Raw genomic sequence first — 25662 nt, 5'->3', positions numbered from 1 at the left:
CCGTCCCAGGCTCCTTCCCTTGATTGCTGATGGCTGTCTTCTCCCTGCGTCCGTCCCTTCACGTCACCCTCCCTCTATGTGTATCTGTGTCCGCACCTTCCTCTTCTTATAAGGACACCAGTTGTATTGGACGAGAGCCCAACTTCATGACCTCATTTTAGTTTGATTACCTCGGATGAGACCCTAACTCCAACTAAGGTCACATTCTAGGTACTGGGGGTTAAGAGTTCAATGTATGAATTTGAAAGGGCGCAGAGATGGGGAACACAACTCAAGCCCCTAACAGCAGGAGCTGGCTTGTTTCTGCACGGGGACTAGACCAGAGATACCAAACTCCGCCTCGATCAATAGTAAACCTGTGGCCTAAAGGTTTGGGAATCCCTCATCTGAGACCTTAGACTGAAATCCTGCTGCAGCAGCTCGACTCCAATCGAGGGCCTCCCTCCCTAAGGTGAAACTGCTCCCCCTGGTGGGAGCCGGGCGCTACTTACTTCGGCAAATGCTTGGCCAGCTTCTCCCGCTCTGCTGAGGTCGCCAGGGCTGCTCTCAACTATCAGACAAAGGCACAAAAACAAGGCCAAAGTTTCTCAAAGGTCTAATGACATTTAAATTATTTTTTGAAATCCTAAGTCTGAAACCAGTGTTATTACTGTCTAATACTTGGCAGCTTTCTTTTCTTTTAGGAGAGGGCATTACGGTTTATCTTCTTTACTAAGTAAATGATACATAACTACCTGACAAAACAGAAGATTTCAAGTTCGCTGACTGTCATCATTTTTTCAACACAACTCAAAGGAAATAGAGAAAATACAAAAGAAAATATTCAAATGACTCGTCTGAACTATTTGCCGATGAAGCTTTGCTTTGATAAAATCTTTAACAAATTAAACTTGAGCCCTGCCGATGTGACAGATGAGTTATCAAATATCTGAGCGCAAGTTTTCCTGACTGTGTTTGTTCCATATCAACAGTAACCATAAAGCTGAGGGGGAGGCAGTTGTTTCATTTGACAGTGATAGCGTCGAGTCCCTTGACAGTGATAGGCGGAGAGATGAAAGACGGGGAGATGAATTAGGAAGCAGTAAAAACAGCCCAGGAACAATGGCCTCGAGGGCAGTCCCGCCACAGTGGGAAGCAGGAGGAGGGACGGGCTGGAGACCCTTTCTGGAAATGGAGCTGACAAGCCTCCCAGAGGCCCTCCCCTCGCTTTGTGGGCTCTCTTTGGAGTTCACTGAGGCGTACACCAGCAGCTCATCCCACAGGTCTTCTTTGACGGGCCTTTAGGGGGATTTGCCCTTGTGGGTGCATTTGACTGCAGGGGTACATTTCGTTTCATCCCGGAGCAGGAGGCAAATACTGTTGCTAAGTGGAGAGACCGAACCCATGTGCCTGGACCAATGAAAACTTCGGCGGGTGAGCAGCTCCCTGCGAAGCTAGTCAGGCCCTGAACAAAACCTCAGAACAAAGCGTTAACTGCACTGCTCTTTGTTCCATCTGATGTCATTTTACAAGCATTTGCAGCCACTGGAGGAGGGAGCTTTGAGACTCGATTAGAAATGGATCGTACACCCGGACTCGATGTGTGTTATCTCTAATACGACAGATCTGCATGTTTACAAATACAGAAACCGAGGGTCCCGAAGGTTAAGCTACTCCCCAGTGTGGACAGTAAGGGCTGGTGCAGGACTGGCTCCAGCCCGGGTTTGTCTCTTCCTTTTTCCACGCCTCCTGCTCTTGCAGCATCCTTCCCTCTCCCCCACGCTCCTCTCATCTCGCTTCGTAAAAAATGTACTGGTCCAGCAAGTAAAAGACCAGCTCTGCTAGAGACCCTCTTTTTTATGGTAGGCAAGTCAGTTCCCTCCCCTGCAAAATGGGAGTTTTACTCAATGACCCCCAGGATCTCTTCCTGCTTTAATGGTCTATGGCCCAGACAATTTCATACAGAAAACTAATGGGGAACAGTCCTTGCTGCCACCATTTCCCCTCTGCCACCTTTTATACACACCTCTTCTTCCTCCAACTCTCATGGGAGGAATATGTGCTCCTGACACTGTGAGATAGCTAGGGAGGTAATTAATGTCCATTGCGACCCCACGATCTTGTTTCCCAAGTCAGTCTCCTCTACTGTCCCCCATCCATACAACCATCCTTGAATAAATATTTACTGAGTGCCTGCTCTGTCGCCCAAGTCTTCCATTCTACCATCTCCCCTTACTCTCAGCGTGAACTCACTCAACTTCCTGCCAAGGCACAGGTACTGTAAGGGTCTGGAGGGCTGTGGCCTTGCCCTGACTCTCTGTTGCCACCCCGATCCTCACCCACACCCCACTTTCACTCACCCGACCCCATCTCTGGCTGCAGAAAATCTAGTAACCTTTCAGGAATCTTCTCAAGGATCGGCATATCAAATTAACTCATCAGTTGTGGTGTCAAATCTTGCCTCTACCACTTCCTAACCAGGACTCTGAGTAAGTTTTGTAACCTTCCTGATCTGTAAATTGGGGGGAGGGGAGGGAACAAACAAACAAAAAAAATCTTTCAGTTTTGATATAAGAATTATATGAGAAAATGTATGCAGAACATTTTGCAAAATGCAAATGCTGGATTAACCCCTCATTTATTGAAAGCAGCCATTCCTGGTCTGCAGAGCTCATCTTCTCCAGAGCTCTGGTTTGTAAAAGCATCTTTTAACTGCTCTGGGAAATTCTCCATTCTGCAACAAAATCCAACCTTCTAGAGACTTCCCCTAGGTTATCCTTTATTTCAAGTCATTCATTTAGGAAACATTTCCTGAGCACTTATATTTTCCAGATACTGTGCTACATGCTGGATATAGATTAGAGAATGCCTCTGACCTTAAGAAGTTTAGAGCCTAGTGGGGAGGCGACTTCCTCCAGAGGCTTCCCGGCCCGCCCCAGGCTAGGTGAAACCTCTGGTCTAATTACCTGGCTCAGTAGCTGTCCTCCACCCTGTACTTACCAAATTCCATGCCTTTCTGTTTCAAACCTGTGCCTGTCCCTGCTCTAAGTAACTTGTATTCATTAATTTATTTAACCCTCACAACCACCTTATGAGGTCAGTACTGTCATTATCCCCATTTAGCAGGTGAGGAAACTGAGGCACAGAGCAATTAAGTAACTTGCTTCAGGTCTTGTAAACACAGAAGGAGCTGGATTTGAAAACACACCTCTGGGTCCAGCCTTAAATGTTCTGTTTATCTGTCTCCACTGGAATTTGAGACTGAGGCAGGCCCAGCTTCAAATGAACATTTCCTGTGCCCACCCACTACAGTATCTGATACAACAGGTAATCAATAACTTATTCGCCAAATGCAAGAGAAAGGCAGCAAGGAGAGAAAGAAAGAAGCATGTAAGTAAACAATTCCAAACCGGTGGTTTGGTTACCAACACCTTCGAAGCATAAACGCTGGGCAAGTGCCGGAGGTGTGCCGGGTGGGGGGCAGGAAGAGATTAACCAAAGAACTTCTATACATACGTGACAGCCCATGGGCACAGACCATCCTGTGGTGAAGGTCTGGAGTGGAGCAGGGGCGGGGTGGAGGGGGGCAAAGTGGGGGGACATGGGGGGCATTTGTAATACTGTCAACAATAAAAATAATTTTTTTATAAAGGATAAATTCACAGCTCTGCCACTCAGAACTTCCAGTGATTACTGTCCTTAGTGTCAAGAATTGTGAGGAACAACTGCACTTTCCAGGCCCCTGTCCCCGCCTTGTTTCCTTCCCCTTCCCCAGATCCCCTTTCCCCTCGCTGGACTCCCTTCCCCAGATCCCCTTCCCCTTCCCTTGGATCCCCTTTCCCTTCCCCTGGATCCCCTTCCCCTTCCCTTGGATCCCCTTTCCCTTCCCCTGGATCCCCTTTCCCTTCCCCTGGATCCCCTTTCCCTTCCCCTGGATCCCCTTTCCCTTCCCTTGGATCCCTTTTCCCTTCCCCAGATCCCCTTTCCCTTCCCTTGGATCCCTTTCCCTTCCCCGGATCCCTTTTCCCTTCCCTTGGATCCCCTTCCCTTTCCCGGGTCCCCTTCTCGTCCCCGGACCCCCTTCCCCTCCCCGGATCCCCGCTCCACCTCTTCCTTCTCCCCGCCATCCCCTCCGAGGAGTCCGCCGCCGGGCTTTCGCGGGCTCCGGCCTGCGGGAGCGGATTGGCGCGCGCCGAGGGCCCGCGTGGCCCGGGGCGGCGCACTGCGCATGCGGGAAGATGGCGGCCGCGGCGCCCGAGGGAGGCGAGTGACCCCTCTCCCGCCGCCCGCGCTGTCGCTCCGGGGCCGTGGGCAGCGCGTTCGTCCGCGGCCCGGCCCAGCCAGGTGCGCCGGCGAGCCCCGGGACCGCGCGTGGGGGCGGCGTCCGGCCCGACCGGAGCGGGCGCGAGCGAGAGCGCGCGGGGGCGAGGCGGGCGCGGGAGCGCGGGCAGCATGAGCGAGCCGCGGCCGGCGCGGAAGCCGCCCAGCCTGCTCGTGGACCCCGCGGAGGAGACGGTGCGCCGCCGGTGCCGCGACCCCATCAACGTGGAGGGCCTGCTGGTGAGTCCGCGTCGGCCTCGGGCCCTGGCGCGGCCGGGGCGGGGCGGGGCGGGGCGGGCGGCCCCGGGGGGTGGGCCGGGGGTCCCCTGGGGCCGGGCCCCCAGGCTGGGCCGCCCCTCGGCCGCTCGGCCCTCGCGCTGCCCGCCGCGCGCTGACCACCAGGCCGGTCCTGGGCCGCCTCCCGCGCGTCTTCTCCCGCGTTGTCAGCCCCCTTGGCGTCCACCTGGGGCTGCCGAGCGGCGGCGGAGAGCGTTGCTCAGCTTGGCGATGGACAGGCTTGTTTTCCGCTTTTCCTCGCCCTCGGGAGACCTCTGCGGGCTCTTGTTTTTCTCTCCCGCCGCCTCCGCTGCCGCCGCTTAAAGGCCCGTCCGCGCCGCGCGCCCCCCGTCCCGCAGGCATCTTGCCTCCCGTTGGACGGAAAGAGGCGCTCCCTTCCCGCAAAGGCTAATTTCCTTTTTGCTTGTTCTAGACTTGATGCGGGAAGTTCTCCTTGTTCCTCAGGGTTGCTGATGAGTCCATCATTTTCCATTTCTCCCCGTATTTTCAGTTTTCTCTGCTGGTTTCTTCCCGTAACTAGTTAGTATGCCCGGTCGGTATGCCCATGGGGACTCGGTGCTCGAGAATAGTGAATGCCATCATCTTATTTAATTCCTCACAGCAGCCCTGAGAGAGTGTTCTTCTTGTTTTACAGTTGCCAGAATAGATCTGGAAATGTTAAGTGGCTTGCCCGTGGTTAGAAAGTACGTAGAAAAGCCTAGATTTAACCTTACTTTGTCCGATTCCAGATGATAAATTCTTGCCTGCTTAAACTGCATCCTAAACCCATCCCCATCTTAAAAGACCCTTCCCGTAGTTTTATGTGTCCTTCCACCTACTGCATCTCTGCCCCTTCACAGCCAAATGTTTTGAAAACATTGTTTGCATTCACTGTGTCCACGCCCGCACCTCTCATTACCACCTTAACCCCTTGCCCGGACCTCTGCCCTCAGCACAGCTCTGGGACTGTGCTAACCAAGGTTGCCAGTAACATTGTTGGGTCCAGAGGATGTTTCAGGCCTTATCGCAGTAGTCTTGATGTGATTGGCCACTTGCTTTTGTTGGAAACTCTCACCATCAAATGGCTTCTTGAACAGCACCTACCTGGGTGCTCCATCTACTCACCTGGCCTCTCCTCGTGCCCCTTTGCAAACTCCTCTTCCCATTGCTTACATGTTGGTACTCTCTGCACTCTTAATTCTGCATTTAATGCCAGAAGATACACACCTCCCTTGAAGTCGTAGATATTCTTATACATGGTTAGTTTCAGTTACCGTGCCTTAACTCCCAAATCTATAAATCCAGCTCAGAGCTTTTCAGCTTTCTACTAGATATCTCCACTTAGATTTGAAACTCATATGTCTAAACTTGAATTCATTATCATCTTGCATAAGCAAGCAACGACTTTGTTAGACCCACCATGTTGCCCAAGTTGCTATCCTAAGCATCATCCTTGCCTTTTCCTCTTTCCAAACTGAAGTCCTCCATCTTTCCAGTCTAATTAAAATTAATCACCAATACTTGCCATCATCTATTTTTCAGATTGTTGCATTGTCTTCCTAACCAGTTTTCCTGCTTCTGGTTTTGCCCCAACTTTTTAATATATTTCCTTTTTTTTTTAACACACTTTTTCTTGTTATGTCCCATGGTTCTTCACGTCTAGATTTATAGGTCACTTGTCTGAAGCTTTCCCTGACCTCTCAGCACTGGGTTAGCACAACTCCTGTTGTTCCCCCAAAACACCCTGTGCTTACTTTCCCCCTTTTTGAAATGTGTGGCTCGTAGGTCCCTGAGTGGAGTGACTGTTCATTTCATTGTTACATGTCCAGCACATTTGATGCCTCTCAGGCAAGGATTTGGTAAGTAGTCACTGAGTGAATGAAGTAGGTAGTCTGTAAATGGTAAATGTTTGAATGTATGAGTGTTTATTTTCCTGCCTATAAAATGGTGGTTCAAATACCTATATCAATGTGTTTTAATTGACTAATGATTGGAAGTATTTAATAATTAAATATGTATAAGTTTATTGCAATGCAAAAATTATGTGTGTGGCTGGGTAAATGGCTTGAAAACTGGAATTTTGAGAAGGGAGAAAATAGTGTCGTTGGAGGTGGAACTTAGTCTACACATTGAAAAATGAAAATGTAAATGAGTGAGGAGAATACAGTCACCCTGGAGAATTATGTATTTTCAAAGGGCTCTTAAAGGGATATTATTCCCAAAAACAGGCAGTCAGTACAAAGGAAAACTTGTATAGAGAAATTTGTAACCAATTTAAAGACAATGCTTTTAAGGTTTTAGTTCCTAAAACTCACCTTTTATTTTTTTGGTTTCATCTCTGAGATCTCAAATTTAGAACTGTAGCTCTTTAGATGTGGGACTTGGATCAGCAGTAAAATAGCTGGGAATGTCCTCACTTGCCCATGGGGAGCTGGACAGCTCTGTGCCAGAGATTGCCCCAAGTGATTTTCAGTTTGGAGGCCTCTGCCTTCTCTATTCATGTCTCACCTGAGATATTCACAGGCTGTGTAATAAACCTGAACAAATGAGAGAGAGATTTGAGGATTGAAAGGGAAAGTTTCTTAGGTAGTCCAGTCTTGAGGTTTGACGACTACTGGGCTCTCCTTGGCATCCCCTCTGGGGATTACCTGAGAGTAACCTCTCAGTGAGACTTTCTTAAAAGAGTAGAAACATTGATGGTACCCCCCACAGTGGTGGTTTGCTAAGACTGAATACAGCAATATCTATGGTGGCACCTGGGCAGGTTAGTCCCATAGAAATTTGAGGAAGCATTCCTCTAATTACCTTCTAAAGATGCTAAAAAGGTCAAAAGTATGCTGCACAGGAGCCACTTTGAAAAAGCTGCCATTGGCCTAACCTGGGACAATTTGAGCCTCAAAATAACTGACTTTATACTCATAGAAATACAGTAAGAATCCAGGCTCCTCAGGTGTGGTTCTTTCAGTACAGATCCTCAAGTATGGTTCCTCCAGATCTTTGATCTGTGAAATTAAATTCACAAGTCATCTGACCCCACACACCAGACATGGGATAACTGCTCTAGACACTCCTGTTCGTAAGGAAGGAAAACGGGAGTCACAGAGCGGGACTGGCCCACAGCAGTTCTGAAATGCAGCCTGGCAGATGTGGGAAACTTCTTGATTGGGTCTCAAGGCCTGAGAGTAATTCTCCCTGCTCCCCGCTCTACCCTCCGGGCTCTTGATTCCACCGTCTGAGTCTTACTATAGCTGAGTAGTTTTTTAAGCCTCCTTCCTGTCAGTAGAATTTTGTTTTAATTTGGACTGTTTCTGTCCTTTTTAGTCCAAGCTGGCAGTATTTTTGCTGATATAATTCTGTCAAAAACTGAATCTTGTTGTGGTTCACTCAATAGACAAGTGTCCCACCGTCAGATTTCTTCAAAATAAACCCTTTCTCTACCTTGGGCTTGGATCAGAGGGTCTGTGAGGCCCATCCTTGAACTCTCAGGGATGTTTGTGACAGATGTACTCTAAGGTACCATCTGTGATCTCTCTGAGGTGTTAACCAAGTGGTGCCATCATGCCTGCACCTTCATCTTTGGACTTTTCTGGCAGTGCCTTGGATTTGGTCTTCCTCAGAAGTCATTAATTTTTAGTTTCTGGAGATGCTGAGAATTTTTATTTAAAAAAAATTTTTTAAACATATTTTTATTGATTTCAGAGAGAGGGAGAGAGAGAAACATCAATGATGAGAGAGTCATTGATCAGCTTCCTCCTGCACGCCCCTGACTGGGGATCAAGCCTGCAACCAGGGCATGTGCCCTGACAGGGAATCGAACCTCAGTCTCCTGGATCATAGGTTGCTGCTCAACCGCTGAGCCAGGCTGACCGGGCAGTGCTGAGAATTTTTAAAGCCACTAAGTCCTGGCTCCTTTTTATTTAACAGTTCTTTCCTCAGTATGTTTTACTATGAGCTGCAGGGAAAAGCCAGGCACCACCATCAGTCCTTTGCATGGAAATCTCTGTAGTTACATTACTGGTCCATCGTCATCTCCTACTTCTCACATAACTGCAGTTGGCAGCGTTGCTAAGTGCTCTCTCAGCATAACCCGGGTCCCTTCTTCCAGCTTCTAGCCATGTGTTTCTCCTCACTGGCAGCCAATGTCCTTAGAGTCTAGGTTCCTGCTGACGGTCTTTCAAGACTGCTCAGTCTTGAACAAACTTGTTGGTAATTATACTGCGGTTGTGTAAGGGAATGCCCCCGAGCTACACATGGAATTATTTAGGGATCTGCAATTTACCCTCAAGTGATTCAGGGAAAAAGCGTGTGTGTGTAGAGAGAAACATCATAAAGTCGATGTCAAAAATTATTCTTTGTATGATTTAGGTGAAAGGAATGTCGCAGTTCTTAGCACTGTTTCTGCACTTTTTCTGAGATTGTTTCAAAATGAAAAGAAAATGGGTAACTCTCAGGGACCTCCATTGTTCCTCAGCTGGAGTGGGAGCCCCTCTCCACTCCCCTCCTGTCCCCATTTTCTCTCCCTTAGAAGGGCCCGTACAAGGGTGTAAAGCCCTGTCAGTCTCTCCAGGGATAAGAGGCACTGATGTGATCTGACGGGCCTACGTTACTTGGGACCAAGTGCAGGGTGGCGTTTCATTTTCTCTTTTTTTTAGTAGCTCACTGACTTGTGTGAGGAAACATTTATTCAGTGTTTAAGTCACTTCAGAAGGAGAGGTCCTGTCTGGTCCCATCTGCTCCTAGGAGTGCTCCCCGCCTCCCCACTGAAGGCAGGTCAGAGTTCCAGGAGCCGGGAAGCTTCCCGGGATTGCCAGTGGATCTCTCCAGGCGATCAGTGTTATGTTGGAAAGTGGAAAACGAGGCTTCATGTTCTTCCCGTGATCCTTATGAACGGTGGGCCCAGGGGGGTCTTCACCCTGTGTCCTGGGTCTAAACACTCACTGTTTCATAATGCTCTCATCTGTCAGTCAGGGTTGTACGACAAGATGCTCACTCAGCCTTCATTCGTGAGTTTAACAAATATTTACCAGGTGCCCAAATGTGCCAGGCACTACTCTGGTTCAAAAAGGAAACAATTATGTGGCTGTGTACGATTTTATTATTTACAAAATGTCTCATTTAATCTTCATATTAGCTTGGAAAATAGGCAATAAAGTTATATCTCCCTGCATCTAAGAAGTCAGTAATTGGTAGTCCCAAACACAGCCTTAAACTAAGAACTATGTTGGATATAAAGGGGATGGATGTGTCATTACTATGGGTACTTTGGAAATCTCCAGAATTGTAGACCTGTAGGATTTATACAAATTGGGATGTCTGCCCCTGAGGGACCAGAGGTAGTGTTTTCATATGCAAAGAAAAAAAATGAATGGATGCTGTTGGAGCCTATTTTCCCACAAATCTCTGTATAGCCAAGATGTAGTGCATGCAGCTGCCTTTAGAGCAAAGAATAAAGGGGAAAGAAAGTGTCGTGAGGCCCAGCTGAGGGACAGGTATAGAGCAGAAAAGGTGCCCTCCTGGAATAGGTGGAGAGGGAGGGGTGTAGAGCAGAAAAGGTGCTGTCCTGGAAAAGGTGGAGAGCAGATAGTGAATGGCCTATTCAGATACCGTTGGAACTCAGAATGAAGAACTGGAGCCCTATGTGCCGCAAGGCACCTGTAAGCTCTGCTCTGTTAAACCTTTCTGCAGTGCATTCTCAAACCCGCAAGCAGTAGTTAAATTTATTCTAACCTTACAGTAATTAAAATAGTATGCCACCAATATACGTAAGGAACAGATCATGGACTGAGTAGAAAACTCATAGTCCATTAGCAGAAGGGGTAAATGTAAAAACGACGACAGTTGGTCATACTTGTCCGATGTTTGACTTTGATAGGGCTGCCCTTGAATGTTTCATGGTGGACACCATGTTTGTAAGTCACTGTTGTCATCACTGTTCAAGAACGCTCCCCAGGCATAATCCCTGTCCCCAGGACAAGCATTCCCAAGTCTGGTTTTGCACACCTTAGCAGGTCTATATTTTCCTTTAAATTCTAACCACCAAGTTAATTTCACAGCAGAATTTTATTTCAGTGGAATTATTCATATCAAGCTAACTTGCCAGTGGGTGCTATCATCTTGTCATAGACAATATGGAAATCCTTGTGCCAAGTGTTTGTAACACTAATCACCTTGCCTTCAGGCTTCCCCGCCCTCCATCTTTTTGCTGTGTTTCTCCCATACTTAGGTTCCTAAACCATGAGCTTGACTATGTCATATTCTTGTTCAGAAATCTCCCATGAGTCTCCACTGGTTATGACATAAAGTCTAACTCCTTGCAAGACTCTCAGTCCTCCATGTTTGGCCTGGTGCTAGCGCACCCTTCAAGGCTCAGCTGGGGCCCCCTTCCCTGTGAACCCTGTGAGTCCCTCTTGGTGCATCTGTTCTAGTCCCGTTGACCCTTCTCTGAGAGCACCTTACGGAATTTACTTACCCCAGCTTTCCTTCTGCCAATTTGGGGGCCAGTTTTTCACTTAAACAAGAGCTAAACCTGGTTGACCACAGCCCATCTGGAGGCACAACATCCTTATACTTCATTCAAACATCATTATACTTCATTCGAAGCATGAGGCTAATACAGGATTCTGTTCACATTGTTCTGTCTAAAGGTTTGTATAAACTCTCATGACCTCTGAATAGCTGATAGAATGGTGAAGCTTTGGTAGTGGAGCTACTACCAATTTCCTAGTTGTTCCGGGAATTTGAAAGAAGCCTTTTAGTAATCTGAATACTGAAGTTTCCGGTTGTGTAGCACCCATTACTTTCCATCCTGAGAAGTGCTGCTCTCTTTCCATCAACTATAATGGGAACGAATGGCTCCCGTGAAAGGTCCTGAGCAAATGTTTGGGAGCCACTTACACTTAAATAGCAGGAGGTGAGCACTTATTAATTTAGGCGTGTCTCACACCTCTGCTGAGCCTTCCAAGTCGGGGACAGTGTCCTAATCATTTTGGTATTTCCTTTTATCCTCAGTATCTGATGCAGTCAGCAAATCCATGTCCATTCATTACTATGTATTCAGTGTTCACATTTTCCCTCTCCCTCACCATTCCTTCCTTTTCCCTCTTGAGCTGCTTTAGAAATTTAAATCTATGACATTGTCAGATGTGATTACAGTTGGAGTAGATATAATTTGGAAGAAGGACTGGTTTTCTCACACCCAAATTATCCCAGAGTGAAAAAAATCTATATATTATCCAGTAAAATGTGGTTCATATACATTGTTGTTTTTAAATTACTAAGTTAAATTTCTGTTTTTTTTCTTTTTTCCAGCCATCAAAAATAATGATTAATTTAGAAGATAATGTACAGTATGTGTCCATGAGAAGTAAGTTGATTCCTTAATAGGTTTTAGGTTTTGAAGGTTGAACTTCCTATGATTTCAATGATTTATTTTTAAATGTACGTGAGTTGATGAGAAATGTAAATAAAGTTTGTTATTTGTATACTGAACTGTAAAGCTTGGAGTTCCTGAGGTTGCGGGCTGAGTAGTGTGTGTGAGTGCGTTTATTCTGTTGCATTTCCCCAGAGTGCTGGGAGAGCAGCCCCGCGCTGCTGTGAGCAGAGCCAAGGCCACGGGCCAGGAAGCAGGAGGGCGGCCTTTCCCCCCAGCCGCCTTGGATTTCCTGTGCTCTCCTTTAAAGGACTCCAGCCTTGGGCCAGTGCTCAGTCAGTTAATGGAGATAGAAGGCCAGTTGCCCTAGTTCCCTGTCCTTCCAAACCTTTATGATAGAGCGCCCCACCCCTAATTTCCCCTACATTTGGCCCCATTCTCATTGGATACACAGTGCATACATGATGCCCCATATGGAAATCTTGGTGTCAGCCCTTAATTTTTCCTCAGCCCCATCACAGTCTTGCCTGTAGTTGGTCTTGAGGTTTTAACTTGCGTGTGTTTCTCCCTCTGCCCCATACATTTAGTGAGCTCTCATCAGGCCTGGCCCTATATTAAGCTCTTTGCATGGACTATCACAATAAGCCTTCAAAATGTAGGTATGGATTGTTACTCATATTGTGTAGACAAGTAAACTGAGGCCCAGAGAGGTTAAGTAACTTGCTCAACCTCTGTGTAGAACTGGCTGCAGTTTGGGTTCTCCCTCTCCCATACTGAAGTAGTGGGACAGCCTCCTATGCAGGTCGCCTGCTCCCAGGCTCTTCCTTCTGCTGCCAGTGTGATTTTTCTAGTACAGAAATGGGACTGTGATGTCACTCAACCTAAGACTCCTCAGTGGTGCTGTTACTTAGAGAACCCTGACTCCCCACTTATTTGGTTTTACTTAGGTTAAATTTATAAGCTACCTCATGTTCTTAAAAGAAGCAAGGCAGTGGGTACTGGATAGACAGACAAGGCCCTGGAGGGTCACCTCTGCTTCCCTTACAGCCAGCACTCTGCTGCTCGCTCACTGCTAACGCTGTACTAGCTGTGGACTCCGTAAGTACGCCGTGTCCTCAGACGCCGCTCTGTCCTCTGACGTGTGTCCTCTGCCTCACTGAGCCCCTGGCCTCCATTAGAGTGGGGAGCATCTTCCTAGTCATCTTTCTGTTCTCGGTTCCCAGCATCCTCCCCTTAGCAGGCCTTCCCAGTTTCCCTCTCCAGTTATGGTTTTGTGTCATCTTAAGTAATTCTGAGTACCTCTGCTAGCACTTACCTCACAGTATTGTAACCAGTTCTTTACTAGACCATGGAAAGCCTTTAGTTTGAAGATCTTTTTAGTCATCATATCCCTTCAGCAACATAGTTATAGGTGTTTAACCCTTTACAGTCGTTTGTCTACTCTCAGCCACCAAAGCTTTTTTACCGTTCCGGTCGTATGTCTGCTCTTAGCTACCACAGCGAGGAACCGTACGAATCTTAACTCCATTCATGTATCAGTTCATAAATCTTGTTTATCCTTCATAATCTTGCATGTTATGTATCACTGCTCTTTCAATGGAAATTAATTCCAACCAGTATGACACCCATGTCCAAATTTAATACGACCGCAAAGGGTTAATATCTTTTCTTTACAAAAGGACTAACATGATAGGAAACTTACCCTGAGCTTACAAAGCCATGTCTTCTTAGTAATCTAGTATAAATGCATGCTTTTTATTTTACTTTTTTAATTGATTTGAGAGAGGGAGATAGGGAGAGAAACATCAATGTGAGAGAAAAACATTGATCAGTTGCCTCTCATATGCACCCCAACCAGGGATCAAACCCGTTACCTTTCAGTGTACAGGACGACACTCCAGCCAGCTGAGCCACATACCAGCCAGGGCTACATGGATGCTCTTTAAAGTTAGAATTTCTCATTTGTAATTTTCCAAGGTTTGTTGTAGAATTGTGACTTTATTCTAGCTATAATTTAAAATTTTTTAATACTTTTTAATCCTGTTTAATCTCAAGTATAGGAATGGTCTGCACAAAGGAGACATGTATGATATAAAATGTGTACTTTTGTTCTTGAAATGACCACCGTGGTCTTTAACCTGCATATGCCACTGCAGAGGTTCTGGACAAGGGTATTTCTGCTTGAAGGGAGTATGAGTACTTTTTCTGGAGCACACTGACTGGTGTGCTGGGAAAGTAAAGATGGAGAAAAGTCACATACTCCTCACTAGGACAGCTAAGTTTCTTATAAATTTATTTCCTCTGTACACCAAACCATAAGAACTTTTTTTCAGTATCAAATTGGGGAAGATGAAGAGAGTGATAATACTATGTCCTGGCGAGCCCTTGGAGACCGCCCCCAGCTGGTAGAATCCCCAGCCTGCACAGCAGGTTTAGCACATACCAAATTCCTTTAAAAATGCCCTTTTACGCAGCAGCTTCACATCTTGTAATTTATCTGAAGGAAAGAATGAAGGGTGCATATAAAAATTTAGCTACAGGGAGAGTTATTGAAGTATTGTGCAAAATCATCAAGTTGTAAACAATTTGAGTTTCTGGTGTTGGGGTAAGGACATGAATATGCAGTTAAATAGTGCAGTTAAATAGTGTGCAGCCATTAAGAATTAAATGTTATGCAGCCATTAATAGAAAATATCTTTCTCCAGTTTTATTGAGAAGTAATTGACATACATTACTGTATACGTTTCAGGCATACATCATGATGGTTTGATTTACCTGTACTGCGGGATGATTACCACAGTAGGTTTAGGTAACATCCACCATCTCATATAGATACAACTAAAAGAAAAGAAAAAAAATCCCTCGTAATGAGAACGCTTAGGATCTACTCTCAACAGCTTTCTTATATGTCAGTCATATATATATCGAGACATTCAGGTGTGAAGGGGCAGAGTGTGTATAAAAAAACCAAAAGCATATTAGGTGGGTGAGAGGAATAAAAGAGATTTTTTTCCCCCCTTCATTTGCTTGTCTGTTAATATAGAGTAGTGAATATTGTAAAAAGTAGATTTACTACCTTTCCTCGAGGTGTATCATAACTGTCCTATTAGGAGCTCTGTCCAATAGAACTGTCCAGTTTGAGCTCTTTCAAAAACTTCATCAGACAGGGTTATACCATGACATGTGTAGAAACATTAAAAAAAAAAAAAAAGCCAAGTCTCTGCCTTTGCTTTATAACAATTCCATAACTTGAAGAGCAAATGAGAAAATTAATTCTTAAAATCATTTCTAATTTCATTCCTTAGAATGATGTTGATACAAATGCAAATTCACCACTTGGGTAAGGTGCAGTGAGCTCTGAAAATTTACACCAGTGGAAATGGGTTGCATATTTTGAATGCTCCTTTTTTTTTTTTTTTTTTTTAAATATATCTTTATTGATTTCAGAGAGAGGAAAGGAGAGGGAGAGAGAGATAGAAACATCAATGATGAGAGAGTCATTGATCGAGCCGGCAACCCAGGCATATGCCCTGACTGGGAATCGAACCCCGATTGCCTGGATCCTAGGCCGACGCTCAACCGCTGAGCCACGCCTGGCTGGGCTTGAATGCTCCTTTAAGTCTAAAGCCTTTGTTTACCTGGGCTAGGCTAACTTATCCAGCTTGAGAAATCTGATTCATAAAAATTAACTATGATTTGGTCAGTGTGTAGAATTTCCGTAGTGTCTGTGCTTACTGATCAAGAGGAAATAAATAATTTTTATATGAGTTTAGAAAGAAATGCTATTTAAAATTTTACACGGATTTGTTTTGTTTCCCAGAAACTCTAAAAGTGAAGAGACCTCGTTTTGATGTATCATTGGTCTATTTAACTCGGAAATTTATGGATCTTGTCAGAAATGCTCCTGGGGGTATTCTTGACTTAAACAAGGTCGCTACAAAACTGGGAGTGCGGAAACGAAGAGTGTATGACATCACCAACGTCCTAGATGGGATCGACCTAGTTGAAAAAAAATCTAAGAACCACATTCGATGGATGTGAGTTGACTTCAAACTTTTCATGGCTCTTTTTCTTTCTCATTGAGTGACCATCTCATGCCTAAAACTAACTGATGGAGCAGTGTTTGCACAACAGGAAACAGAGTAAGATGTGACTTCCTGTTAGAAGAGGATTCTATAAAATTTTTTACATTGTCACACAAAGTACATAAATGGCTTTTCCTACTTAAGAGTCATAGACAGGAGGATACTATGGATAAGTTAAATGGAATGTGATTAGTTTTAAGATAATCGCTTTTCAAAGTATTTCCTCGGTTCCTATTGATTATTGATGTCAGGGAAATCAGTTAAGGTTGTGAAACAGTGGTTCTTGCACAGTAGTGTAATGAACACTTAGAAGCCTCCTGCCCCGGGGGCTGTAATCCCACTGTCTGGAGAAAGCGGGAATCGACCTCCCATGGTTTACGTGCAGATAGGCTGTGGATCACACTGAGAAATTCATGGCCCTCAATACAAAAAAGGTAGACTTAATGTCAAAAAGGTGATTGCTGAAGACTTAACGTGGGATTAGGAAGGATCACGTGGAAGGAGGACCTTGTGATATAGATGTAGGTAGATACAGGTGTGGGAGGGGGAAGGGGTTGCTCGCACATGCATAGGAGAAAGTGTTACAGTAGGCAAGTGTTTCTGGAACAGTTCCAAACATACACTGAGAACCAGTTCTAGCATGTGAGTAGATAGAGACTTTTCAGGCAAGTGAAAATGCTACCAACAAAGGTCATAAATGACCCTAAGTAACTAACTTAGTTATTAGAGGAAAGCAGTTTATAAAGGTATTTTTTCAATAGTGCGAAAATGCAGATTGAAGTCTAACTTGAATGTGTTTACTAAATAACATTAAACAACACTTGAGGGGTTAACTTCAGATTGTATTCTGAATCACTAATGGGAATCACATTGAAAACTAGCAGGCAAAAGATCATGGTAACAGTCTTTTCTGTCTTTATTTTCATAAAGATTGAAGAAAAAAATATCAGTTGTTACTCAGGTCATATATTGGCTTAAACACTAATAACTAAAGAAAGTCTTTTAAGAGCAATGAATATAATCATCATATTCAGATAGAACCAGATATAATATGCACAGTAGGGAGCAATACAGACTCAGAATTTTAGCAGTTAGCCAGCACTCCTGGTTTTTCATATGTAAAAACTAAGGGACTAAAAGAGTATGACCGGTCAGAAGTCATGCTGTACGTACTAGACCTGGGGCTTAAATTGGGTGTTACTGACTCTTAGTGACATGACCATTTCATTAAGCTTTCCCTGCTACTTCATTAAGCTTCATTAAGCTTTCAATACTCCTATTAATTTCTCTGGAGTTATGATGTGTTTGTTTTTCTAAGCCCTGTGAAACGGACTAGAAATGGGGACAAAAAACAGTTTATGTACAGGAGGAATAATGGTAATCTAGGGTAATGGGAGGGCAGAGGTGAAGTCGAGGTAGTGTCCGTCTGCCCTTGTGGCAAACAACTGATGTAAACTTTCGAGGCAGTTCCAGTAACCTCTTCTGCATTATTCTGCAATCTCCTAAGTTACTGAGGGTGATCTTTTTCTCTAATACTTTTAAAGAGGATCTGACCTCAACAATTTTGGAGCTGTGCCCCAACAGAAGAAGCTGCAGGAGGAACTTTCTGACTTATCAGCGATGGAAGAAGCTCTGGATGAGTTAATTAAGGATTGTGCTCAGCAGTTGTTCGAGTTAACAGATGACAAAGAAAATGAAAGATATCCTTTAACTCTGTGCCTCTTTAAAAAATTTCTCCTTCCAAAGCAAGTTTTTTTAAATAGTGGAGTCAGCTTGGGGATTTAATTCATGTAGTTAAACAAAATTAGACCTTTAGAAGTTAAAGTAAGTAAAGGTTTAGTCCTATAGCCTCAAACATGCCCAAATAACACATCATGGCCTTTACCTTCCTGGTGTGTGGTTCTGGTTAAGTGCTGCGCCACAGCCTGAGTAGTGCAGTAACCTACTGAGGCTGACATTGCAGTTAGAGCTAAACTAGTGGAGGTAAACTAGTGGAGCATTCTTGTGCATTCTCGTAGCCTGGCTGCTGTAATAAAGGTGGTAAAATTTTTGAGAAATTCCTGTTTTCCCTAATTTGTTCATTACATTTTATTTTATTTCTGAAACAATGAATGGCCATTGAAATGGCACTTAAACTGTTCCTTTAGGTCACAAAGCCTGATGGAGTGAATGTCAGTGCTGCTCCTAAACTTGTATCTCTGGGATTAGAGGGGAGAGTTGTCTCTGCAGCTGATCTTCTGGGTCTCCTGGGTCATGCGTTACTTGGTTCCCCTTGCAGCACTTTTGCAAGGTGTCACAGACTCAGAGCTGTTTCAAGCTTCCAGATTACATAAACTCTACATCAGTCTAAACTCCTGTTCCAATAGTTATTAAAAGGAAAAGAAGTGCTAACATTACTATAGTCAAAAAGTCTGTGGAGTGAAAAAAGAATGTTGGAGTTGCCCAATAAAACACGTAATTGTTATAATTTTAGCCAAAGCAGTAACCAAGTACAAAAATTCAGGTGATGAGTTAGACAAGAATATTGGATGAGAGAAATCCCATGAGTAGATGTTAATCCTGAAAAACTTATTGTCTTAAGTTGTTTCTGCTTTTTACAGATTTTTTTCCCACCTTAATTTTAAGGGGTTCTGACCAAAACTCCAGATACTTTTCCCTAGAGGTTCTCATAGTGAGGTCTAGCAGTGAATAGGGAATGGGGTTGGGTGGGTGGATTTGATACCTTTATGAGTTGTGTTTGTGTCAGGAATCCAGACTTTAATAATATTTCTCTCCAGAAATTGTCATAATCACAATAGTACAGTTTAAAGGAACTCTTTAGATTGAGTTATAAATATGTAAAACGCTGTAAGTCATAAAGTAAGAATTATGTATGAAAGTGTTTTTACTAACGGCCTTCTTTAATTGTTTGTATCCTATAAAAACTAAAGTTATTCTGATATACTTGCATCCCTGCATTACAAGAGCTAAGTTACCTCCCACAAAGCAAGCCTCTGCCTAGAGATCCTTAACTGGTTTTTACACTAGCATATGTGACGTACCAAGATATCCACAGCATTCAGGCCTTTCATGAGCAGATTGTTATCGCAGTGAAGGCTCCAGCAGAAACTAGACTGGACGTTCCAGCCCCCAGAGAAGTAGGTAACCCTGCATTTGTAAGATTTTCGGGGGGGGGGGGGGAGGCACCTGCTGATACTCTGCTTCATTGCAGCCTCAGTAACTTTATGACCCATAATACCCTGCTGACCAGTCATGGGTATACGTGTTTCCGTTTCCGAACACTGTTGACCAGTCATGAGATAACTGGCGTCTGCACTTAAGTTTAAACACCCTGCTGACCTAAGTCCTGGCCGCACTTGTGAGTTCTGGCTTGAAATAGCCAGTCAGCAAGTTAGCATGCTCACCTAGCTGCACACCTGGTGCTGCTCCAGGCACTGTACACATTTTAGCTCGTCTTAAATAACAGCAGGCAGAGTAGTCGTGATGATTATCCTCTTCAACATGAGGAACCTGAAGCATAGAAAGATTAATTGATGAATTTACTTCCTCATGGTCAGTAAGAAACAACCAGAATTCAGCCCAGACGGTTTGGCTTCACTGTGTTGTTAATCATTGTGCTATAGTGCTGCTTCTGGAGGCATCACCGGGACGTGGCCTCACTCCTGAAGTTCCAGAAGGAAATCTGGTGTCAGCCCAGGCTTTAGGGAATTAACTCACTAACCAACTCTGAGAAGACTGAAGGGTAAACCAGAACTCTTAAGTTATACGGTAAAAATGAAAAGTAGCCCCGGCCAGTTTGGTTCAGTGGTTAGAGCATCGGCCTGTGGGCCAAAGGGTCCAGGACCACAGTGAGGAGTGCAGGAGGGGGCAGCGCTGCCCGGGACCCGGATCCGGCCCCCCCATACGGACGGGAAGAGGCAGACACAGTCGAACCCACTCCCGGTCAGAACAGCAAAGGACCCGTTTATAACGAACTCTTCCTTTAAAATTTAGCACGTTCCCCTTGGAAGCCCCCAGTTTCCTGACAACTCATGGGTTTTCGTGTTTTAAGTTATATGAGGTGTATTTTGTAGTGATCTCATCCTCCTTTTCAAGTGGACGAAAGAATGGCCCTTTCAGTTAGCTCTTCAGGGGCCTGGAAACTAAAACACACCCAGATCATCTGAGACCACAGGGGATTCTCAGTTTCTTTGTCATCAGGACACTGAGTTTTGACTCCTACAGATTCCTCAAAGGTGTCAGTCAACCCGGAGGAGGGGATGGGCTCTTGAGTACTGAGGTGTTCACACCATGGCTCTGAGGCCATTGTTCCGTCATCAGGTAGCTATTTTTAATAACATGCATTGGCCAGTGGGTTAATGTGACTAAAATTTAGTACATGGTTTTCTCAAACATGATAGAAAGGTAACTATCTGAATTTACATTTTCAGAAATGTCCCTTGAAACTTTTGCAGTTCTGGTAAGTGAAAAAAAATAGTTATGAATCCTCTTGTTGACGCTGACGATTGCCATGTGTTTTGCTAGGACTCCATCACGGTGCATATACGGAGCACCAAGGGGCCCATTGACGTCTATCTGTGTGAGGTGGAGCAGGGCCGCTCAAGCAGTAAGGTGTCTGGAGGTGCAGGAACCTCATCGTCTAAAGGCAAACATGCAAAAAACCCTGATAAAGGTAAACACCAGTTTTGTGATCTGGGAAAATTTAATGTTCTAGTGATTTTTAAATTATGTCATACTTTTTTAAAAAGTTTACTGGGTGACATTGTCTAATAAAATTATATAGGTTTCTGAAGAAAGAAATGGAAGACAATACAACTAAGTGGAAGCATGTGCCATGTTCATGGACAGGGAGGATTAGCATCCTATAAACGTCCACATTGCCCAAAGCAGTCTGTAGAGCCAGTGCAGTTCCTGTCAAAACACCAGTAGTGTAGTTCACAGAACTAGAATAAGTACTCCAAAACTTTATCTGGAACCACAAAAGACCCCAAACAGCCACGGCAATCTTGAGAAAGAAGAACAGAGTTAGACAGATCACAATACCAGGTATCAAACTGTAATACAGGCCATGGTAATCAGAGCAGCATGGGACTGGCAGAAAAGCAGGCATAGAGATCAGTGGAATAAAACAGCCCAGAAATAACCCCCTGCCTTTATGTCAATTAATATTTGACAGAGGAGTCAAGAGCATACAATGGGGTATTGAAGAGACTTCTTCAATAAATGGTGTTGGGAAAATTGGACAGATACCTGCCAAAAAAATGGAACTAGACCACTTTCTTACACCGTACACAAGAATAAACTCAAAATGGATTAAAGACTTAAGGTTAGACTTGAAACCATAAAAATCCTACAAGAAAACAGGCAGTAAAATCTCAGACATTCTACATACCAATATTTGGGCAAGGGGAACAAAAGAAAGACAAATGGGACTACATCAAACTGAAATGGTTTTGCACAGCAAAGGAAACCATCAAAAAATGTGAAACTTATGGGTAGAAACAGGATCGTGTTGGTCCCGTGTTGGTGCCGGCTGAGGCCTCTGTAGACAGAGGAGGCCGTCACATTCTGACAGGCGCTCTCAGGTACATGTTTGTGTTCCAGCTTATTCTTGTGACTTGGAGCATTAGTCTTATGCCGTTAACATCAGAGTATGGTTCTTGACCAGGGTCCTTCCTTTTTTTTTTTTGCAGTTGAATTGTGTGTTCTGTTACATGGTTGCCCTTTAAACCCTCACTTAGAAGAAATTCTTTCATGTTTGTTATTTTTCAGAAGAAAGTCCTCCACAGCAAAGTGAAGAACAGCTTGAAGTGAGCAACTGATGGGCTCTGAGCATGCGTGTGCCGAGTGGTTTGGAGCATCCCGTGGATGGTTACGCATCAAGTTTGATCCTCAAAGCAACAGGTCACTGTGAGGTCCCCTCCTCCTCAGCACTAGCATCAAGCCCCGTGGTGTGTTTGAGTGGCTCACTACTTAGGTTCCTGCATTATTATGGTTTCCACGTTCAAAAGCAACTCTTTTAAAATTCACCGCTTTTTGTCAGGGAAGTATGCTTTTTTTCAGCCTGCCTACTGAAATAGCTTCCTCACAAAGATAGCTCTAAAACCGTCCGTCAGGCCTGAATGGACAGTCCTCTGGGCTCTGCGCCTCCTCCAAGGATCATGTGTCATTATACAAAAGCAGTTGCCTTACACAAGTTCATGTCTGCAGTGAGCTGCTGCGCAGTGATGGGGTGCACCCGCCATCTGAATGTGATTTCTGTATATATCTGTATAGTGTTTAGGTTACCTATGCTTCTAAGTGGATCTTTTCACATTGTACAGCCAAAATCATGTATATATGGAAATTAACAGGCAAATTCTCTAATTTCTGTGGCACATGTAACTTATTAGAACCCTGTGAGTGTGGTTTAGAGGAGCCTTTTTTCCAAACTTCTACATGTAGAAGTAGCATAAATATGCTATAATACAGTAAAGATCATGGGTTTAATTCAGAATTTCAGCATGACTCACAGGGCTGGAATTGGATGTCGAACCACCTACAGTTACTGTGTCTGAGGAGACCGGTGGCTGCCCCAAACCTTTAGGGACAAGTGTAGAAATGCCATCAGATAGTGTCTTAGTTGAGTGTAAGGCACCAATTCAATTACAGTGACAGGTGGAAACTGTTGTAACCTTTTTGCCAGCAGGTTTTGTGATAGTGTTTCTGTGTGCAGCTTGCTCTTCAATCAGGGGTTTACTTAGGCGCTAGTTGTACCTGCCCTCACTCCCGCTCTGGTCCCCCATTTCCAAGTACCTAGCTAACTCTACCTCACTGGGTAAATCGTGTACCACTCTGTGCCTCAGTTCACTCGTAGTTTACCATTAGACTGTGAGCTCCTTGAGGGACTTTGTCTTAATCATTGTACACCCAGAGCCTTGCACCGTGCCTGCCCGGCAATAAGTGCTCAGTAAATGTTTGAACAAATCGGCGAGTGAGTGAATTGTAAAATGAGACTAAAATACTTGGCTTGTCTACCATATAGGATTCTTATAAGCGTCATTCAGATTTGTATTTTAAATGCCTCTTGCTTTCAAAGAAAAACCTGAAGCAACTTGAAATTAAGATCATGTATAAAAAGATTTAAAATAGAAACAAAAATGAAAATATTGAAAAATAGTGCTGAGTGTTTAGGATTCACATACCTCTGCTCTCCAGTGGCTTCTGTCCATCCTGTCCCTTCGCAGCACCCACAGCCTCCCTAGCAGCGCCGCTGGCTTCCTCCCAGGCCTGCACTGCTGGTAGTGCTCCTCGTTTGGGACATGCTGGTGAACCTGAGACTTCAGGCAGGCGTGTGTGTGCGTATGATCAGGTGCTCATGAGAAGACCTAGGGTCTGCAGAGTAGGGTTGGCAGGTGTCAGTATGTGATGGCCAGAACCACGAGTGGGTGAGGTCATCTAATGAGGGCATATATCGCAGGAGAAGAGGAGGGGCCCACGGACATCTGTGTTTAAGGGGAAACAGGAAGAAAAAGTTCTTCCTGAGAAGGAGTAATGAGGGGCAGGAGAGAAAGGCTGTTCCCCTAAAGCCAACAAAGGAGACCTGGCCCAAGGTGATAGCTTCATGTCTGAGCCGCAATTCCTCACTTGTGAAACGTGACAGGTGTTCAGCTAACAGTGCTCCGAGGGTGGGATGAGATCCTGAAGCTCTTTGTAGCCATAGGTGTGTGATATAAAGGAGCGTTCCCGTCACTTCGCCTTCTGGTGTCTGGTGTCTTCTTTCTGCAGCTGCTTCAGCTGCCCCAAACCAGCTCCCAGCCCTTCCTCCCTGCGTCCCGATGTCACTGCCCATCTCTGCGCACACCATCCTTTCATGTCACCAACCCCTTCAGAAACCTGGAGTGTCCCTGTTCCCTCAGGCTGACGTCCAGACTCCCAACACAGCGGCCTCTGGGCTGCCCCAGCCTCGCTTTCCAGTCGTGTTAGTCTCTGTGCCAGCCCTTGACCCAGACCTCATTGCTTTAGCCACCATGCCTGGAACGCAGTGCTCTCCCGTCCCTGTGCCTTTCCTCTCATCCTCTGCCTGGAGTCGGCTTCCCCTTCTCAGCTTTCAAAAGTGCATCCCCACTCCGGACCCCACTTAAACTCCGCCTCCATCACCCCACGGTCCACCCAGAGCTTTTGGGAGCCATCGTCCATCCTCAGGTGACTGGCCGGGTTTCCCCACTGGCATTACATGCTCTCAGAGCGTAGGGGCCATGGCTCACAGGGGTTGATATTTCCCACACTTTTATAGTGTGCAGTACATTTTTGCTTGATAAGAAAATGACCTGACTTCATTCAACCCAAATCCCAAGAATTTGAAAACAAAGCCCGACTTTTTGAACACACAAACCAACAAACTGAATTTGCACTAAAAAGACTCTGCCCCAGTTTTGCATTTTGTCAGGCGTTCTAGCACATGTGCCTATTTGTCCCTCAACTCAGCGCTGTGCTGTGAGCGCACTTGGCAGGAGGGGGGCCGTAAGCTCGAGACAGTCATGTCCCCTCTCATCCTTCCAGGATTTGTCCGTTGGCTCCCAGTGTAATGTGAGTCTAACGTGTGTGATGGTTGCTGTTTGGTGAGAATTAACAGTTACTCAGATTCCTCACCGGCTTTCAATTAAGCAGGTGCTAAGAGAATAGCACTGAGAAACAGTCCCATTCAAGATCCCATTCTTGTCGATAAGGTGAATTGGTACTAATTTTTACATGTTAAAATGTAAATGGAATAACTTGGGAAGAAAAGTTACAGCAGTTAAGAAATCTGCATGAGCATCCACCTAGGATCCAGGAGATCGAGGTTCAGTTCCAGGTCAGAGCACATGCCTGGGTTGTGGGCTCGATCCCCGGTGGGGGGTGTGCAGGAGGCAGCTGATCAATGACTCATCATGGGTGTTTCTATCTCTCTACCTCTCCCTTCCTCTCTCTGAAATCAATAAAGACATACTTAAAAAATTCTGTATGATACCTCACCGTGTCAGATTTTCTCTTGGCATCATGTAGTCTGCAGAGGCCTTGATTGTCTTGGCACCCCTCACACATCACACTGGTCCGTGATGTTGGACCTGGTGATCTGGAGGCAGCAACACCTTAGATGTTCTATAAGACGTGTGTGCCAAAGGTGGTAGACAAACCCACTTTTTTGTTTTAATTTTCACCTGAGGATATGTTTGGATTTTTATTATTGGTTTTAGAGAGAGAGATGAGGGAGGGAGAAATATTGATCGGTTGACTCCCATACACACCCCAAACGACAACAGAACCCGCAACCTGGGTATGTGTCCTGACTGGGAATCGAACCTGAGACCCTTCAGTGCTCTAACCAACTGAGCCACACCAGCCAGGGTGACAAACCCACTCTTGATACCAAGTACTGTACCTGTCAGGGTCCAGTAAGAAAGCCACGGTAGGTGTTACAACAGAGGTGCGTTAACACAAGGCGGTGAAAATAAGAGGGGACCTCGAGGTACCAGACTAATAATTCAGGAAGTAGCTACCACCCCAGCATGAAGTAGGGTTAGCATAACCTAGGAGCTCCAAGGAGAGGTCCCCACATCTCTGAGGGAGATGCCACACTAGTGCTTGGACCTCTGGTGGAGAACAAGACACCCA

The 25662-nt window shown here is 45.1% G+C and overlaps 1 protein-coding gene across 2 annotated transcripts; it reads left to right on the top strand.

Moving 5' to 3' along the window:
• Positions 1-4195: 4195 nt before the first annotated feature.
• Positions 4196-23766, top strand: E2F6 (E2F transcription factor 6). Of its 2 annotated transcripts, XM_081156695.1 has the most exons (7): positions 4196-4539; positions 11884-11938; positions 15765-15981; positions 17574-17729; positions 19052-19166; positions 20554-20701; positions 21802-23766. In XM_081156695.1, the coding sequence occupies exons 1-7, from the start codon at positions 4432-4434 to the stop codon at positions 21849-21851; spliced, it is 849 nt and encodes a 282-aa protein (XP_081012821.1). In that variant the 5' UTR covers positions 4196-4431; the 3' UTR covers positions 21852-23766. The 2 variants fall into 2 exon arrangements, with proteins under 2 accessions (XP_081012821.1, XP_081012820.1); XM_081156694.1 differs by lacking the exon at positions 11884-11938 and having other exon boundaries at positions 4406-4539.
• Positions 23767-25662: the final 1896 nt, after the last annotated feature.

The sequence above is a fragment of the Miniopterus schreibersii genome (assembly GCF_964146895.1).
Source record: "Miniopterus schreibersii genome assembly, chromosome: 13".
NCBI lineage: Eukaryota > Metazoa > Chordata > Mammalia > Chiroptera > Miniopteridae > Miniopterus > Miniopterus schreibersii.
The sequence above is the reverse complement of the archived record's forward strand: the minus strand, read 5'-3'. Positions and strand labels throughout refer to the sequence as shown.